The sequence below is a fragment of the Pelmatolapia mariae genome, linkage group LG1 (assembly GCF_036321145.2).
Source record: "Pelmatolapia mariae isolate MD_Pm_ZW linkage group LG1, Pm_UMD_F_2, whole genome shotgun sequence".
In the NCBI taxonomy this organism is placed as follows: domain Eukaryota; kingdom Metazoa; phylum Chordata; class Actinopteri; order Cichliformes; family Cichlidae; genus Pelmatolapia; species Pelmatolapia mariae.
Genome location: NC_086227.1, coordinates 8,823,916 through 8,841,854, shown reverse-complemented (window position 1 = coordinate 8,841,854; position 17,939 = coordinate 8,823,916). Strand labels below are relative to the sequence as shown.

The window sequence follows — 17,939 nt, the reverse complement described above, 5'->3', positions numbered from 1 at the left end:
TGCCAATAGCACATTTAGAAATATATTTACTTAGGAAATCAGTGATGTGTTCAGTAGTTATTTTATTTTATTTTTTTTTTTACATTATATTAATATCCATTTGCCTTAAATTAGTTGGTCACAATTACACACACACTGTGTTAAGATCCCACAGTAAAAACACGCTTTAAGTTTACACTGGTGAAACTAATCCTAAATGCCGCCAGATTATTTTGATGTTTGGGTCAAAATGAATTTATTCAGAACACATCTCCACATTCATTGATTTACTTTAACTGATCTTACAAAATTGGTAAAAGTGGGCAATAAATTTTGCTGGGTTAAAGCTGTTTTCTGTAGTTTACATTTTATGGATATGGCATGGTATCCAGAAAATGAATGTAAGATCATGAAATAAGATATAATGTATTCATCCCACTCCCTCCCTCACTGTTTATTTGTTTTTATTTTCAATAAGGTCTAATTCTGTCAACCAGCCACCACCTTTCCTCCATCAGAATGCTGCTCAAGATGGAAATGACAGGGCTGTTTTCCACAACACTGAGGTGGGAGTGTGGGCCAAGATGGTGGTGGTGGGAATGGGACGCAAGATGTTTTATTCTTGCTTAATATTTGAAATTGCTAAAATGTTCACGTGTGCAAGGCTTTTTTCTTATAGATGATCTAGATCAGTGATTCTTGACCATGGGGAGCCACACCTTGAGCGCATCAAAATAATTTTTGTTTTACACCTGTGGGCCGCGAGAGCCACAGACATCATAAGTTATTAATTGAATACACCAGGGACTACTGTTATCCATGAAAATGTCAGTTACAATACTGGGGGTTGTTTAATCAGCCTCAATAAGCAAGCAGAAGAAGACACTCTCCACACCGTTCGCAGTTAGCAAAAGAAAGTGACAACTCCCCGCCTCACAAAAGGCAAAATTTTTGCACTGACTTCCTGAAGTATGGGTTTGTGACCGGAGGAAACAAGGCGGGCATGAGAGCACAGTGTGTTGCGTGTGCACTAATGCTATCCAATGAAGCACTGAAGCCTTTGAAATTAAAACAGCATCTCAAAACCAAACATCCCACACTCGCAAGAAAGCTGGTGGAATATTTCAAGAGAAAAGAAAACAGACTGCAGATGCAGAAACGGTCTGTTGTGTCACTGACTGGCAACGCTAAATGTGCTTGAAAAGTCAGCTACCTCATATATAGACTTGTGGCACAGAGTAAAAAGTTTTTCAGTATTGCGGAGGAGGTGATTTTGCCTGCCGCTATACTTATGTACCGTGAAATTATCAATGAGGCTGCTGCAGAGAAGTTTCTGACCATCCTGCTTATGGAAAAATAAAAGTAGTTCATTTTTCTCTTTGCAACTAGACTAGTCCACTGATGTCATGAATGGTGCATTGCTGCTGGTTTTTGTTCATGCAACCTGCTGTTACAGCTGGAGAGCTACCAACATGAGCCACGGCTCAGGAATGTTTCTGCTGCATTGAGAACTACTTCACTGAGAATGATGTGGACTGACAGAACTGTGTTACGGTGTGTAGTGATCAGTGTTGGGGAGTAACGGAGTACATGTACCGCTGTTACATATTTAAAATACAAAATATGAGTAACTGTATTCTGTTACAGTTAAACCCAAATAAAACACGCATTATGAGGCGCAAATGCCTGTGTCTCAGTCTTGCGTCTCATAATGACGTGAAGAAATATTTTTTTAAATGATTTAATATGAAGGCAATAGGCAGAGTGTTACAGGCATAGCCTCATGGGCAATGTAAGAATGGACTGCCATACCCGTTATGTGTCTGTGAGCGCCAGGGAGGGAGAGTGGAAAAGTACGAGTTGTCACCGAGCAGAAATGGGAGCTGGAAGCATGCAAATATAATAATAACCACTGCAGCCAAAAAGAGTGCCTGACGAACCCAGTTGTAAGTAAGCTATTAAAACTCGACTGTACACTTTTTTCGTGTTTTCCTCTGAAACAATAAGTTCCGTTGGAGCAGCCTTTCAACGCCTCTCTCTGTCTCTCACTAGTAAAGTTGACCCAGACAACAAAGTAAAGCTAGTTTTCGGCTACGAGCCCTACTGTTACTCATTTTATATTAAGATTTAAAAATCTAGTTGCTATTGGTATGGTGAGTAACCTTCAGTAATAGTTATAAATCACACAGCAGTAGTACATTCATGTAGTTGTAAAAAAGCATGATAATAGTAATTCAAAGTATTCAGAATACGTTACTGTCATTGAGTAATGTAACGGAATACATTACAAAATACATTTTGGGGCATGTATTCTGTAATCTGTAGTGGAATAGATTTTAAAAGTAACCTTCCCAACACTGGTAGTGATGGTGCAGCTTCAATGACTGGCAGGCATCACGGCATTATTAAGCAGATTCTTGATCATGCACCAGAAGCTGCACCCACTGTTTTCTCAACCGTGAAAGCCTTGCTGCAAAAAAAGATGTCACCAGAGTTCAATGAGCTGATGGATGTGTGAAAACTATCAACTTCATTAAAAATAATTCTGTTTTGCCAAGCTTTGTGAGGACATGGAAGCAGATCATGTCCAGCTGCTCTATCACAGTGAGGTGAGATGGCTTTCAAGAGAACTTCAAGTGTTTGTTTGAACTGAGGAATGAGGTCTTATCTTTTCTCACAGAGAAAAAAAAAATTCTCTTGCACATTATTATGCCAACTCAAAGTTTACAGCTAAGCTTGCCTACCTGTGTGACATTTTTTCACTGCTGAATCAGCTGAACATCTCACTTCAAGGGAGACACAGCAACATGTTTTTGTTGACTGTGATGGAGTTACACCGTCCCTGACCGCAGAAAGCTGATCTTGGCACAACTGCAATTACTTTCTACACTCTTCGCACTGGGTTGTTGCGGCTGCGCGCCTTTTAGTCAACCGGTCAGATGAATGGGAAGGAGTGACAGCTATATTTTGAGCGGTACAGAGGGCGCCCAACATATTTCAACACTTACCTTTAATAAAAAGCCGGTAATGCAGTCCTCTGTGATTTTCGATTACCAGAGCAGCTGGGCAAGTTGAAGGTACAGTGTTCCGTGGTTTAAATAGTGGGTTTGCGCAGGCTTGGAGGGTCACGGGAACTACATTATTTTTTGTTTGGGTTTTCTCTTATTATGAGACACTGTAGGCTGCCTGAAAGTAGTCATAAATGCATTTGTGGTTATTCTGAAAAATATGGCTGGAAATGAGCTAAGAAAAAATATTATTTTTTGAAGGAAATGATGGCTGAATATTATGCCTAGTGGGAGTGGCAATGGAGCATAAAGGGAGGCTATCGGGGCCTACCTTATAGTCTGTGAGATGTTACAGTGAGGGTAACATGTAGGCTTGTTCAACCACTTGAGTTCTCCAAAAGTTGATTCTGGACATAGCGTTTTTAGTGGGAGAAATGTTTTGTCACTCATCCAAGTAACTTCTTCAGTCTCAGCAGGTTTCCGCAAAAACAGTACATTTGCATAATGACTGAAACTAGCACCACTGAGGGAACAATTGGCTGGGAGGTCACTTCCTTGATCATTAATATGCAAATTCTCATGACCACTGATCAATGGCCATGAGTACCATTCACAGAGAGTTGGGGAATGGCTGCAATCACAGTATTGTAAGATGGTGAAAGATGTACCCTTAGGCCCCCTCTTCGATTCACAGATGGTCTTTCCCTTTTCACGTAAATGGCCTCCTTGACTCCCTGCTCAAACCACCATCCAGGATGTGTACATCTTCATTATTGTCTGTGGATCCCACTGAAAATGATGTTGCTTTGCCCTCACATCTGGAATCCCAGTTTCCAGAAGTTTCTACTGACAGCACTTTAAAGATGCAGTTGGGCAAACTGGACCTGGGCTCCTTCTGGATTGCTGGAGTTCCCATGTCTGGCACTGAGAGCTGTGAAACTACTTCTGCCATTCCATTTTTCCCATTGTGGCCACAACTAAGACCAAAAACTCAAAACAGACTTAGAGCAACACTTGAAGCCACTCTGAGAGTGATCCTTTCCCCCATTCCACCCAGACTGGATCTGATTGTGTCTCAGAGGCAGGCTCAAGTGTCTCATTAAGAGGTGAACATAAAAGGAGTTGCAGCTTGTCATGCAGTTCCACTGACATGACAGGTTGTCAAAAAATGGACTGCTGTGACTGTTTATTGTTGTTTATTTGTCTCAAATATAAAGAGTAAATTCTGAATCTGCCAAATAAAAAAAGCTTTACTGCTGAATCAACTTTCAGATTCACTCACAGATTATAAGGCTATAATTTCATTTGCACTTTATTTAAATTTTATAACAGTTTATCTATTTATTTATTTATTCATTTAATTAGAAATTTATTTTGAATGTATTTATTTTATCACCACATTATTTATCCAGTTTCTGTTTTTCATCTTTTCTTGTCTCTTTTGCTGTAGTAAAATTTAATTATTAATTATTTTTGTGTTATCAAGCTTGACTTGAGCCTTTCAATTTTTACTTGCAGTTTGACTTGTCCCATGAATAGTTAACTTGTTTGATATTATGTGTAGGTTCACATACACATAAAAAATAAATGTCTTTGTAATTATCAGCATGTTTATTTGGCAATGCTTTAGCTGTTAAAATGAAGCAGATTTGATTTAGTTATTAAATATAAATCAAACCAAATGCAACATCAATTCATTCAATGCATTGTTAATATCTGAATGGTCCCCAGGACACTTTGTAGTGAAAAAGTTGGGCCCTGAGGTAAAAAAGGTTAAGAACCCCTGATCTAGATGACAGCACAATGTTGTTCAAGCTCCTCTACATATATATCGCTTAACAGTAATAGTGCCATGTAACTTATGCCATGTGCATTAATACACGTACCATTACAGACACTGGATTTTGAATTGTGAGTTTATAGTAAACTAGACTCTCCCGCTCTACTTAAGATCAGAAGAGTTTGACTGTAGAAAAGGTCAAAGTACAGGATTGTTTTCACTTTGCCTCCGTTTTAATCTGTAGGTATATAAAACATAAAAAATAACCATAATGCTCCACATTGTTTTCGGACTTTTTGGACTGTGAAGCCTCACATTAAACATTTTGTCAGGTTTTTTTTAGCCAAAGGTAAACATATTTTCATCACAGGGTGTAGTGCTTATTTGCTAAGGCTAGCTTTGTTAGACCTCAGTTACAGAGATCTAGAGACTGGTTGACAATCTCCAAGCAGGTATCTATTACCAGCTAGAGAGTGGTTGCTGAAGGTCACTGGTTGTCACTGCACACATTGGTCTAGTCTTTGCTCAAACTTGCAAAAGTGTAATGCAAAATGGAGAATGTTCGCCCTCAAAGTCAAAGTTGTACTTTAACAATGTAACCAACATATTTCAAAAGGACCACATTTTATTTTAAAAGTGGACATTTGCAATTTCCAATTCACATTGGACACAGTGTGGGGCTGGGAGGAGGTGTTGGCTGTCCGATGGGCCTCCCTGCTGCCGCGGAGCCTGGGGCGGTCTGCTTGCCTCCACCCCGGGGGAAAGGGTCACATCTCTTGGGTTTGGATGCCGTTTCCCCCTCTGGGGGTGAGGGTACCTGGACCCGGGGTATAGAGTATGTTTGGGGAGTGTGATTGTGTGTACATGTCCATGTATGTCTATTACTACGTTGGGTGAGTGCTGAGTGTTTGTATATGTGTGCATGAGGGTGGGAATGCATGTTTGTGTCTGTGTGTGCCTGTTTGTCTGTGTCTATATGTCAGGTCGGGTCTTAGACTCCACCTCTCTGGGAACACCCAGGCCCTCCAAAGTGTGGAGGTCTATCTCCCCTCACCACACTCCCTGCCAGTGACTGATGCCCTCAGGGGTCGGTGCATTGGTGGTTCTTGGTGTCCGGGGCTGGGCGCTCAGGTATGCACCAGCTCACTCCCGGTGGCTACTTGGCGGGGCCTGGTGCCTGTCGCTCGGTCAGGCCTCTTCCGGGGCAAAGGGGACCCCCCGGGCCTCCGGCTTCGGGGTCTGCAGCTCGGTTCACTCTGGCACAGCTGGCTGCCGGCAGAGCTGGAGGGCACGCCAGTGCAGCCCCCTCTGGCTTCTGCTCCGTGGCTACTGGGTGACCCCTCGTCTGGGGATCTCCTCAGCCCTTCCCAGGAGGGTGGCACGGATGCCCCTCCGGTGGTCCACCTTGGGCTCTCGCACTCTGGGGCCTCTGGATGTCTGAAGCCTGGATCTTCTCCATGCCTGCTTCATGCCCTGGGGGACGGGGCTATGGCCCCCCCACACCCTCTAGCAGACCGTTACATGGAGAAACCTTTTGTATACAAGCGCGCTGATCCACACAGGTGTGCACACGGGTGTTCACTGTTCGTAGACATAAACTACACCTTTCTTAGCTGCTACTTCAAAGCACATTGTGCGCTGTCTGTCCTGCGTGCTGCACAACAACATTCAATATTTAGTATTTACTGCTGTTCACACTTAGCTAGATTAACGGGATGGTGTTGTGTTTAGTATGTTGCTTTGTTGTTTTTTTTTGCTTGTTTTCTCTTCTTTTTCTCTCAACAGGTGATCCAGGAGATTTTTTTTTCTTCTTTTTCTCTTTGTCTTTGTAAGTGCCCTTTCTCACTGTCCCTCTTCCCTTCTGTTTTTCTTTTCCTTCCTCTCTTTCCTATCCCCCAGTCATGTCTGTCCCATCTGTAACAACCGATAATAAAATAAATAATAACAACAAAGGTTGATCAAATGGACCAATACGGCAATGCCATGATGATCCATTTGGCAAAATAAATCCATTTGGTATCCTTGTTGGTCTTCAGACAACAATTCTGACGGCTAAAGAACCAAATGGGACAGACAAAAAAAAAAAAAAAAAAAATCTGTAGGTATATAAAACATAAAAAATAACCATAATGCTCCACATTGTTTTCGGACTTTTTGGACTGTGAAGCCTCACATTAAACATTTTGTCAGGTTTTTTTTAGCCAAAGGTAAACATATTTTCATCACAGGGTGTAGTGCTTATTTGCTAAGGCTAGCTTTGTTAGACCTCAGTTACAGAGATCTAGAGACTGGTTGACAATCTCCAAGCAGGTATCTATTACCAGCTAGAGAGTGGTTGCTGAAGGTCACTGGTTGTCACTGCACACATTGGTCTAGTCTTTGCTCAAACTTGCAAAAGTGTAATGCAAAATGGAGAATGTTCGCCCTCAAAGTCAAAGTTGTACTTTAACAATGTAACCAACATATTTCAAAAGGACCACATTTTATTTTAAAAGTGGACATTTGCAATTTCCAATTCACATTGGACACAGTTTCCCTATCTCTTAGTAAACAGTCAGTCTGTGTAGTTAAGTCAATGTCTTTCATGCAAACAACTGGAAACCGCAGTCTACTAGTGACCTAAGCAATTCCATGGAGGTTTACAGTGGAGCACCATATACCTTTTTGTGACTAGCTTCACTGTAGTGACTGTTAGCATTGTCCAGGAACCACTTGCAAGCAGTAGAATACACATTTTTCCCCATTGATTGATGATTACTATATCTTCACCAACAGCATTGTAGGCCTGCATGACTGAGGCTTTAACAACCTGCATGAATTGCCTATGCAATAGAAAAAACATATCTGCTAATTGATGGTAAATATTGGCATTCCTCTGAGAGCAAAAAGTATCTGTAAAGACCCAAACTTTATTTTATGTATTATTATTATTGTTATTATTACTATTTTAATTTTGTAAGTAAACATACTTATACACAGGACAAGGCGTGATGGTATCCTCTGCTGTCTGCTGGTCATCCTTGGCTTTACTTTCTTATATTCAAGGTATGTATTAAAGGCACTGTGTAAAACCCTTATTGATATGTAATATGCAACAACATGTGACAATCTCTCCTAAACATTTTAGGTCTTGTGATGCTTTTTTTTCTGTACCAGATATTTAAGGAACGCTGTCCTAATGATAAATTTGCCCACTGAACAAGAACGAAGGCACAGCAGTAATTTGGATAACACACTTAACTTTGGGTAAGAAATATCCAAAATTTTGACACCACGATCTGGTTATTATAATGTCCCATAATTGTATTTTGTTAAGATAATCGTGTTATAAGAACTGTGAAGTTTAAATATGGCTACTGACTGAGTTCTATATTTCTGATAGATTATTATAGCCTGTGAAATTAAAATAATCTGTTATCAGTGTGCCCCTCCGTGAATTACTACCTTATATTGGTGAAGGGGTTTGTGTGTCTTAGGGATCCATAGAGCTATGTTGTTGGGGGGCTTTTGCCCCCTCGTAAGATCACCCATGGCAAAGACCCCTATGAGTAGAACATCAAGGGAACATTTCACCCTGCCTAGGTTACCAGGGCACCGCCCTAGAGCCAGACCCGGGGAGGGTGCCCAAGGGCGAGCGTCTGGTGGCCGGGGCTTAGTCCATGGGGCCTGGCTGGGCACAGGCCGAAAAAGCGACATGGCCCCTTCCTCCTGTAATCCCACCACCTGCAGGAGGCACCATAGGGGTCAGGTGCAATGTGTGTTAGGCGGCCATCAGGAGTGGACGCCCTGGCGGACTGATTCCCGACTACAAAAAACAGTGACTGGGACATGGAATGTCACCTTCCTGGTGGTGAAGAAGCCTGAATTAGTGCATGAGGTTGGGAAGTACCGGCTAGAAGTAGTTGAGCTCATCTTAATGCACGGCTTAAGCTCTGGAACCAGTCTCCAGGAGAGGGGCTAGACTCTGTCTCAGTCTGGATTTGCCCTTGGTAAGAGGCAGCAAGCTGGGATTGGTATCCTAGTATCCCCTCAACTTGCTGCCTGTATGTTGGGGTTACTCCCGGTAGATGAAAGAGTTTGTTCCTTGCGCCTTCAGGTCATGGAATGGGTCCTGACTGTCGTCTGCACTTATGTACCGAGCAACAGTTCAGCATACCCACCCAGGAACCGGGGTACTTGAGGGTGCTCCGCCTGGGGACTCTGTTGTCCTGCTGGGAGACTTCAACGCTCATGTGGGCAACGACAGTGAGACCAGGAGGGGTGTGATTGGGAGAAACAGCCTCCCGGATCTGACCCTAAGCAGTGTTTTGTTGTTGGACTTTTGTGCAAACCACAGTTTGTCCATAGCAAACACCATACCATGCACCATGTACATGCATATGGCACCGGGACACCCTAGGTCGCAGGTTGATGAGCAATCGTATCACCAGACTTGCAGGCATATGTTCTGGACACTTAGGTGAAGAGAGAGGTTGAGCTATCAACCGATCACCACCTGGTGGTAAGTTGGATCAGGTGGCAGGGGAGGATGCTAGGCAGACCTGGTGCACCAAAACGTATAGTGAGGGTGCGCTGGGAACCCCTGGCAGAGACCCCGGTCCACGAGAACTTCAACTCACACCTCCAGCAGAGCTTCAACAGCATTCTGAGGGAGGCTGGGGACATTGAGTCCAAAATGACCACCTTCAGCTCCGAAGCCGCTGCACTGAGCTGCAACCACAAGGTGGTTAGTACATGTTGTGGTGGTAACCGCTGAACCAAATGGTGGACACCAGAGGTGAAGGGAGCCACCAGGATGAAGAAGGAGTCCTATAATCATATCCTTGGTTAGCCTGTGGGACTTCAGAAGAGGCTGATAGGAACCAACAGGCCAGTGGAACACGGCTTGGACAGTGGCTGAAGCAAATAGAGGCCAATGAAAAAGACTTCCGGACTGCCTCGAAGAGATTCTGGCAGGTGAATCATGGGGGGAAACCGGTGCTCTACCGGCAGTGTGTGGAGTGCGGGTGGAGAACTGCTGACTTCAACTGAGAACATGAGTGGTGGAAGGTGGAAGGCTCTGGATGTATGAGGGCTGTCTTAGTTGACACGTCTCTACAATGTTGTGTGGAGATCAAGGGCGATACCTCTGGATTGGCAAACTGGGGTGGTGGTTCCCAACTTTAGGAAGGGGGTCCAAAGGGTGTGTTCAAACAAATGAATTAACATCTCTGGTGAACTGTAAGTTAATGTTGTTTTTAGTTTCTCATGTTCATTAGCACATACAAAGGGACATGTTACTGAATTACTTTAAACCAGAATGTATGGATTCTTTTTTGTTTTGTTCTTTTAATCCAGGGCCAGACCATCAGTTCAGACATCCACATCTTGGAATGCTCCTATCATCTGGGAGGGAATGTTTGATCCAAATCTTTTTGATCAAAAGCACATAGAAGAAAAGTCATCAGTGGCCCTTACTGTGTTTGCTGTGGGAAGGTTGGTTCCTCCATAAACACTGTTTTCCTTGAAGTTTGTACAGTATTGCCTTCCATTTTTTCCAGATTTTTTATTTAGAACAATACTCATCTATAATGAACAAGAAATGTAGGCATACCTATGAATGAACCTGAATCACTTCAGCATGGTGTCCTTTACACATTATGTCCCTCAGTCTAGTAAACTATTTTAATATATTATGGATAGCAACTGCTGTGGCCATACATAATATCTCTAGACCACTCTGCGAGAATTTATTCACATTTTTACAGACTTTCACTTGATCTCAAGGATGAACTGAATGGTAAAAGGTCAAGTTTATTGTGAACAAAAAAGATTTTGGACATAACTCAAGAATTCATAGACTAACCATTAAGAAATTTCAGACAAATGTTCAATAGGATACAACAGTGGGATAACATTTGATACCCAAAAGGTTAAAGATCAGATCTGGAAAGATGTGAATTTAAACTGTAACTTTACTAGTTAGTACAAGTAACTATGAGGTGGTAATTCTTAAGGAGAGAAATATGCCTCAAAAGGGTTGCAAATGTGTACATTATAATCTACAAGTGTAATTTATGATTTACAAATGTTTATGTCGTTTGTGTATAACTGTTGAGTACTTCCAAATTCGTGCTCTAATCTACACACAAATATGAAGCAATTCACCCACAAGTAATACTATTTTACAAATTGTTACACCCAATCCTGACTAAATTTGTGCACGTCAGGTGATTGATGTACACACATCTAAGGTTTTGTAAGTGTGCAAGCGGGAATTTAGGTGTAGTTATAGACATTTATATTCACAGAAAGGTTTCTGAAAGAGAAAATTATCTGATACGTGAAGCTAAACATAATTTGCTTTGTATTTGTGCATGGATTGGTGCACGCTGTTTTAAGTCCTCAAAAGTTGCACACAAATGCTGTACACATTGTAAATCTTATATTACACTTGTGGATTATATCGCATGCATTTCAACTCTTTTGAGGTAAATTTCTCTCGCTATCTGTTGGAACTGGAAGGGCTAAGCTTGAACTAATTTTGATACATATCTTGACACGCAAACTGGGTCTAAAATTAAGTTGGACTACTTGAACAATTCCACATGGAAAATTAGCTTTACCACTGAAGACAAATTGTTCATCATTATTATTATTATTATTATTATTATTATTATTATCATCATCATCATTATTATTGTTGTTGTTGTTGTTGTTGTTATTACTATTTTAGCTGTATGATGTTTAGGTGTTTTCTTGCATGTGCTACAAAGTTGGACACAAAGACACTTCCAGGTATGGATCCTTTATTTGGCTCTTTGTTCTGGAAATACAGATATTGCACTTATTATTGAAATCTTTTGCAATTTCCTTCTTCATTGCTATTTTTTTTAGCTTTCCAAGCTGGAGCAGCCAGTCTTTGTGACCTATAACCAATAAACACCAGCTTGCTGTTTGTTGGGTGTGGACAATTGAACCTTGGCTCAGATTGACATAAATTACTTTTGGTGCATCAAAGATAGCAAGAATTTATACAAACAGGGTGTGTTTTGTATTGTTTTGCAATAATTTACAAATAAGAAATGATTTGTTTTTCTCTGTGTCTCTCATTAAGGTACCTGGATGCCTACCTCAAGATTTTCCTCACCTCAGCAGAACAACATTTTATGTTGGGATTACCAGTGACGTATTACGTGTTTACAGATTTACCAGAGAAAGTACCAAACATCAAACTTGGGTCTCACAGAAACATAAAAGTTATCCAAGTGGAAAAGCACACCAGGTGGCAGGACATCTCTATGATGCGAATGAGGACAATATCAGAAGCTATAAAGTCACAGATCCGTCACAGTTTTCGTTATGTTTTCTGTTTTGATGTGGATCAGGAGTTTAAGGGCAGATTTGGGTCTGAGGCACTGGGTGATTCTGTGGCATTGCTCCATTCCCACTATTATAAATTACCAAAGGCCCGGTTTACCTATGACAGAAACCCCAAATCTAAAGCCTTCATGGAAACTGGAGATTTCTACTACCATGCTGCTATCTTTGGAGGACTGTGGCAAAATGTAAAGGATCTGGTAGATGCCTGTTACCTGGGGATCATGGAGGATAAAATAAACAATGTGGAAGCTCTGTGGCATGATGAGAGCCATCTAAACAAGTACTTTTGGATTCATAAACCAAGCAGGCTGCTGTCTCCAGAGTACTGCTGGGACCAGATCATTTGGGACAAGCAAGATATACTTGTCACCCGTCTAGTGTGGGCACCAAAACATTATGACACACTTCGTACTAGGTAGATCGGCCGGAAAATCAAGGTGGTAATCATTTTTATATGTAAGGGGCTAGCTTGTTAATGATTTATATTGGCTTATTTTATATTGGTTTATTTGACATGTGAGCTGGTAGAATAGCTCAACTTCCTTTTCTGAAAACCCATCTAATCCAGCTAGGTAAATCTAAATGCTTAGGCATGTAGGATTGTTATTCTATTTTGTAATTATATTACAATATTATATATTACTTTACAAATATTTTAGGTTGGGACTGAATCTATAAAATTAAATTGTAGCCTGGTGGTTAACAATGTTAAAAAAAAAAAATCCTAAGCGTGCCACTCTTATAAAATTGTAAAATGATCATACCATAAAGAGAAACTTGACCTATGACCAGTAGGTTTTTGTGGAGTATTTATGGTGTCAAGAAGACTAAGATCCCTCTACTCAGCTGCATTCACAAGTGGAATAAAAACCCAGGATCATGACACTCACAGCTTAACACATTATAGCTCTATAAAACATCTAACCCCCTTCTGTAGCCCCTACTGTTGGGGCCATTAATGTGTTAGCTAAATTAGCACACTGATGGTGTTAGAGGCTTGTTGTTAGTTAGTGATGCTACACACCTCTGCTCACATAATCAATATTTGAGAGATAGCATCAACTGCAAACTTTCTGTAGAGGCACAGAGTTGTTATAAATATCATAACTATCTGGAAATTAATTTGAGAATTTAGCATAAGATTATATAAAACTGAATATTTAAACAGTTTTAAATCCATTATACGCTCAGAGCACTCTATAACCTGGTAAAATGAAAATGTTAAATAAAGATTTAAAAACACACCAGAGGAAGGTTTCATGGATCTATTATTTGATGTTTTCATTTAACAGCAGGAGTCACAGTCCACATTATTATCAAAAGGTATATTTACCATGGGAAAAAAATGAGACAGGGAGACCATCAGGACCAAGCTGGTTTTCGTGGGTAATTAGGTTTTAGAGAAATGTCCTCCCTTTCATCAAAGCTGTCCTGCTTCAGATGTTCCATTTACATTCACTCTGGGAAAACTCATGTGAAGGACACCATCAGGACCAATATGGGTCTGTAACCACGGGTCCCATGGTTTGTCCGAACTTCACCTGTGTCTTTCATCACTGTTGTCCTGTAGCAGATGTTCTGTTGACCCATTGAGGCAGAGGTCATGTGAAAAACATCAGGTGCGCTGTTGCTCATTTAAGGATCGAGCAGGACTGACATGCTGCATCAGCAGCTCACTCAGAGGGAAATGCTGTTCTTACCTCCACAATAGGCCTGCTGCAAAAGAACAAACCCAGCACTATAGAAATCTATGATAGTGATCTTTGTTTTGTTTAATATGCATGTTGAAGGGCTCTGTTTTCGAAGAACAACAGATAATTAGTTTCTTAGTCCCTTTTACTCTTGTGTGGCACCATGTTAACTGCAGTGATGGGAATAACGGTGTTACAAGTAACGGCGTTACTTCTTTCAGTAACGAGTAATCTAACTAATTACTATTCCTATCGTTACAACGCCGTTACCATTACTAACAAGAAAATGCGGTGCGGTCGCGTTACTATCTGTCTATCTGTTGCGTTACTGTCTTCAGCTTACTGCTTCTTATATCAGTTGCACGGAAGTAGCTGTCTACATAAGTAATCTGGGTGCTACAGCTTTAAGCAGCTAAGCGCTCCCGCAGATGACAATCATTTTCTGGCAGACGATCACTTTTTGGCACAACACCTGAAGCTAGGGGGCAAAACAATCGCATGTGTGCTGCTGTTTGACTGAGGAAGAATAAAGTAGTCGTGGTAAGCCAATCACATGACCACTTCAAGATTGCAAAGCAACAAGGTGATATATACCAGTCTTTAAACTGTGTTGATAGGCCTCGTAAAACCAGAGTCATGATAAACAATATATACGCGGTGTTTTTTCCTCAATAGTTTTGTCACGTTTACTGTCTAAGGACAGCACTAGCAAGCACTCTCTGCTTATGAGCAAAAAAAATATAAAAACAAAACCAAAAACAGCCCTTTCGTGTTGGAAAAATGCACCATGTCGACCAATCAAAAAAAATGATATGGCAACATGACATTTGGTTGTTTAGGAAGACGGTGAAGTTTTAGGTGTGACGGTGAGAGAGAGAGAGAGAAAGAGAGAAAGACAGCAGAAAACGAGAGAGAGCGAGTTTTGAGATGTGAGAGATTTGTGACGTTTAGCGTGTGTAGTTAATGTGTTGTCTTGTGTAGTTAGTGTGTAGTGTTGTGGATAGTTTTGTGTTGTGTGTCAGAACAATGAGGCGATGCTGAATGAAAACAGGAGGAGTGATACACCTGCTGCTGTCAGACCTGCAGGTATCAGGCTTGTGATGTTCTCCTTTATAGTGGACAGAAATTATTTTTTTGGAGTGGCACAAATAATTTGTGTGGCATCTTACTGAATGCAGAACACCTGATTGTTATATAAATAGTTTGAAATGGTTATTTTAAAAAAAGGTAAAAGGTAAATGGCTGCAAATATCTTTGTTGTTTGCAAAACTTGTACATAGGATTTTAAAACTGACAATTTATATTTGCATTTAAAGTTATGAAATATGATTCAATAAACATGTTTGTGGTTGTTACAGTAAAAAATACAACCTTTTTTACTCGGATTTTATGTTTTTTGTCTGATTTTAGATCAATTGTGTTAATACAGTATGTCAAAATGAAAACATAACTGTAAATTCAGACACGTGAGGTTGTGCTGAAAAGAATGATACCAAACAAGGCAAAGTAAATAGTTTTTAAAGGTGAAATATAGAGGGAAAATCAAAAGTAGTTAAAAATGGCCAATTATACCCTGGACCCCAGAGGGTTAGACATTTTTTTAAAGTAATGCAATAGTTACTTTTCAAGTAATTAATTACTTTTAGAATATTGTAACTCAGTTACTAACTCAGTTACTTTCTTGAAGAAGTAACTAGTAACTATAATTTATTACTTTTTCAAAGTAACTTGCCCAACACTGGTTAACTGTCCCTGGCAAAATGATGCACTCGGGCTTCAGGCATCCCTAGTCTAGACAAACCCATTTTACTGTGTAACTCGATTATAATTTCCACCATCAGGCACATGGTTTGCTCGCAAACTATGTATCCAGTAAATAAAAATTTGCATCTGGACTTTTTGTGCAGTTACAGTGTGAGTTAGTAATGCATGTTCAAAAGATTATTTACAGTTTTTAAGGAAACTGATTTAGCTTGAACAGAAATACCACACATTTCGTACTGCTGTGAAATCCAAACTTGAGTAGCGATGAATGTGGACCATTTCTCCCATTGTGCTCAAACTGACTGGACCTAAAACAATCAGCAGGGTGTGAAAACCTGTTCAGTAGTGAGGAGCACACGTAGAAACTGGACACTGAGAATGAAAAATATGGGTGTGTTAAATCCTGCTATTGAATTCAAAGTAACACATTTCAAGCGAGTTACAGCTCTGTGACGTGTGACAGGTTAAAGACTGTCTGCTATTATTAGCATTATTATTAGCTCTATCTGGTGATTCTGTTGATTCGACAGGAATCCCTACTGGTTTTAATACACTCATTCCCTCAGACGGTGGTAACTGTATTGATATATTTACACTGTTCTGTAGGTCTTGACCGCAAACAGCAGAGATCATTCACCGATGTAACCAATTTAGGAAAACTCTTAAATGTTAAGTTTGTAATCTTCCACCACACTGCACAACATAAACCTGTTTCTATACATAACACCCCACATCTGCAAACATTATGTACTTAGACAAGAAACATCCAACAAAAATCCAGCAGTTTGTTGGGTTGGACTTCATATACCTGTCACTATTGCTAGAAATCATATGAAACACCTTTACGTGTACATTCAGATGCAATATATGGTAAAAGAAAGATGCACCGTGTATGGCAGCCTCTGTACTGCACTCTCTGCTACTTCATCTGTTTAATACATCAGAGAGGAATTTTTACATATTCATCATACAAGTTATCAAACTTTTCACTGTCTCTCATATATCCATCCAGTTTTATAGAACTCTTTGTTGAAGAAGCAGCAGCTCACAATGGGATCAGCAGGAAACACTGGCCAATATGGAGGTGGAATCTGTTTCTGTATAAGCAAGGGTTGATCTACACAGGTCACAATGTTAAAAAGTTTTAAGTCCATTTGTTCCTGTCCACAATCCACAATTTGTTTTGGTCTTTGGTGTTGCTGAAAATGTCCATGGTTTAAAGAGAATGTTTCATTTTCATAGCATCTGGTTGTGGCCAACTTAAAAATATACTTTTAGGTTTGACCTACATAAATTGTTTCGACACACACCATCCATATGTGCAGTTCTGCAGAATAAATATGTGCAAAAAGTTACTGAATCACTGAATAGATGTCATAGCTCTGGGGAAGGAACTGCTTCTCAGCCTCAGTTTGGTGGTGCATGTTTTTATGTTCCTATTTTCCAGGAGGAAGCAGTATAAAACATCCATTGCCAGGGTGGGTGGGGTCTGCAGCAATACGTCTGGCCTTCTTTTGGATCCGTCCAGCGTATACCAAGTCCAGATGTGGAAGTGGACTTCCGACAATCCCTTGTCCTGTTATCACTACCCGGGCCAAGTTCTTTTGGTTTTGTGCTATCCAGCTGCCGTACCACACTGCCATACTAAGAGATAGAATGCTTTCTACTGAGATCCAGGAACCCATGACATTGCTTACATGCTCTACTGCTTCCAATGTAGGAGGAAAGGATTATGTTAATTAATATCAAAATACAAAGCAAAAGTACTGTACAGAAAACCTCTGCAGGCAGCCTAAACATGAAATGTGGCAGATAAAACCAACAGGGGTAGTTAAGCTAACTAGCAGTAGCCAGCTAAGCTGACTTGGCAGAGCTGTTCTTAGTAAGGTGAACAGCATGAGAACTGAGGCATGGCTATGATGATAGGGGTGTTTATGTCATCAAAGGTCATCTGCTTTAAAGATGTGACTAGACGTGTCTTCAGCATAGAAATGTGGTGCCGTGATATCCTGTACGATGTGTTGTACTCAGTGAACTTACTAAGACGAACGCTTTAGTCCAGAGAATACACTTTTTAAAAAGAATTTTAAAGTTTGATTTGTCTGACCATAGGAAAAATTTCCAGCTTGCCTCAGTCCATTTTAAATGAGCCCAGAGAAGATGGTGGTGGTAGTGGAGTTCTTGTACACAAAGAAATGAACAGTCTCAATTTTTTATGATAGTTTTTTAATGGAGAAACAAAAACAAAATATGTAGAAAAACACATTACATAAAAGTTATAAACTGTTTATTTGTCATTGACTGAAATAAGTACTTGATCTCCTATAACCATGTACAGGGATTGTCTAGCCTGAT

General features: G+C 40.5%; 1 protein-coding gene across 1 annotated transcript; it reads left to right on the top strand.

The window, feature by feature from the left end:
- The first annotated feature begins 7,945 nt into the window (after positions 1-7,945).
- On the top strand, positions 7,946-12,548 carry LOC134626334 (alpha-1,3-galactosyltransferase 2-like). Its single transcript, XM_063472494.1, has 3 exons — positions 7,946-8,013; positions 10,105-10,242; positions 11,864-12,548. Exons 1-3 carry the CDS (start codon positions 7,946-7,948, stop codon positions 12,546-12,548), a joined length of 891 nt encoding a protein of 296 aa, XP_063328564.1.
- Positions 12,549-17,939: the final 5,391 nt, after the last annotated feature.

Bases quoted from the DNA above. Each gene is read 5' to 3' on its own strand.
- LOC134626334 (XM_063472494.1), top strand. From the start codon at position 7,946: ATGATAAATTTGCCCACTGAACAAGAACGAAGGCACAGCAGTAATTTG. The intron at 8,014-10,104 runs GTAAGAAATATC...CTTTTAATCCAG, and splicing joins GATAACACACTTAACTTTGG to GGCCAGACCATCAGTTCAGA. The intron at 10,243-11,863 runs GTTGGTTCCTCC...TCTCTCATTAAG, and splicing joins ACTGTGTTTGCTGTGGGAAG to GTACCTGGATGCCTACCTCA.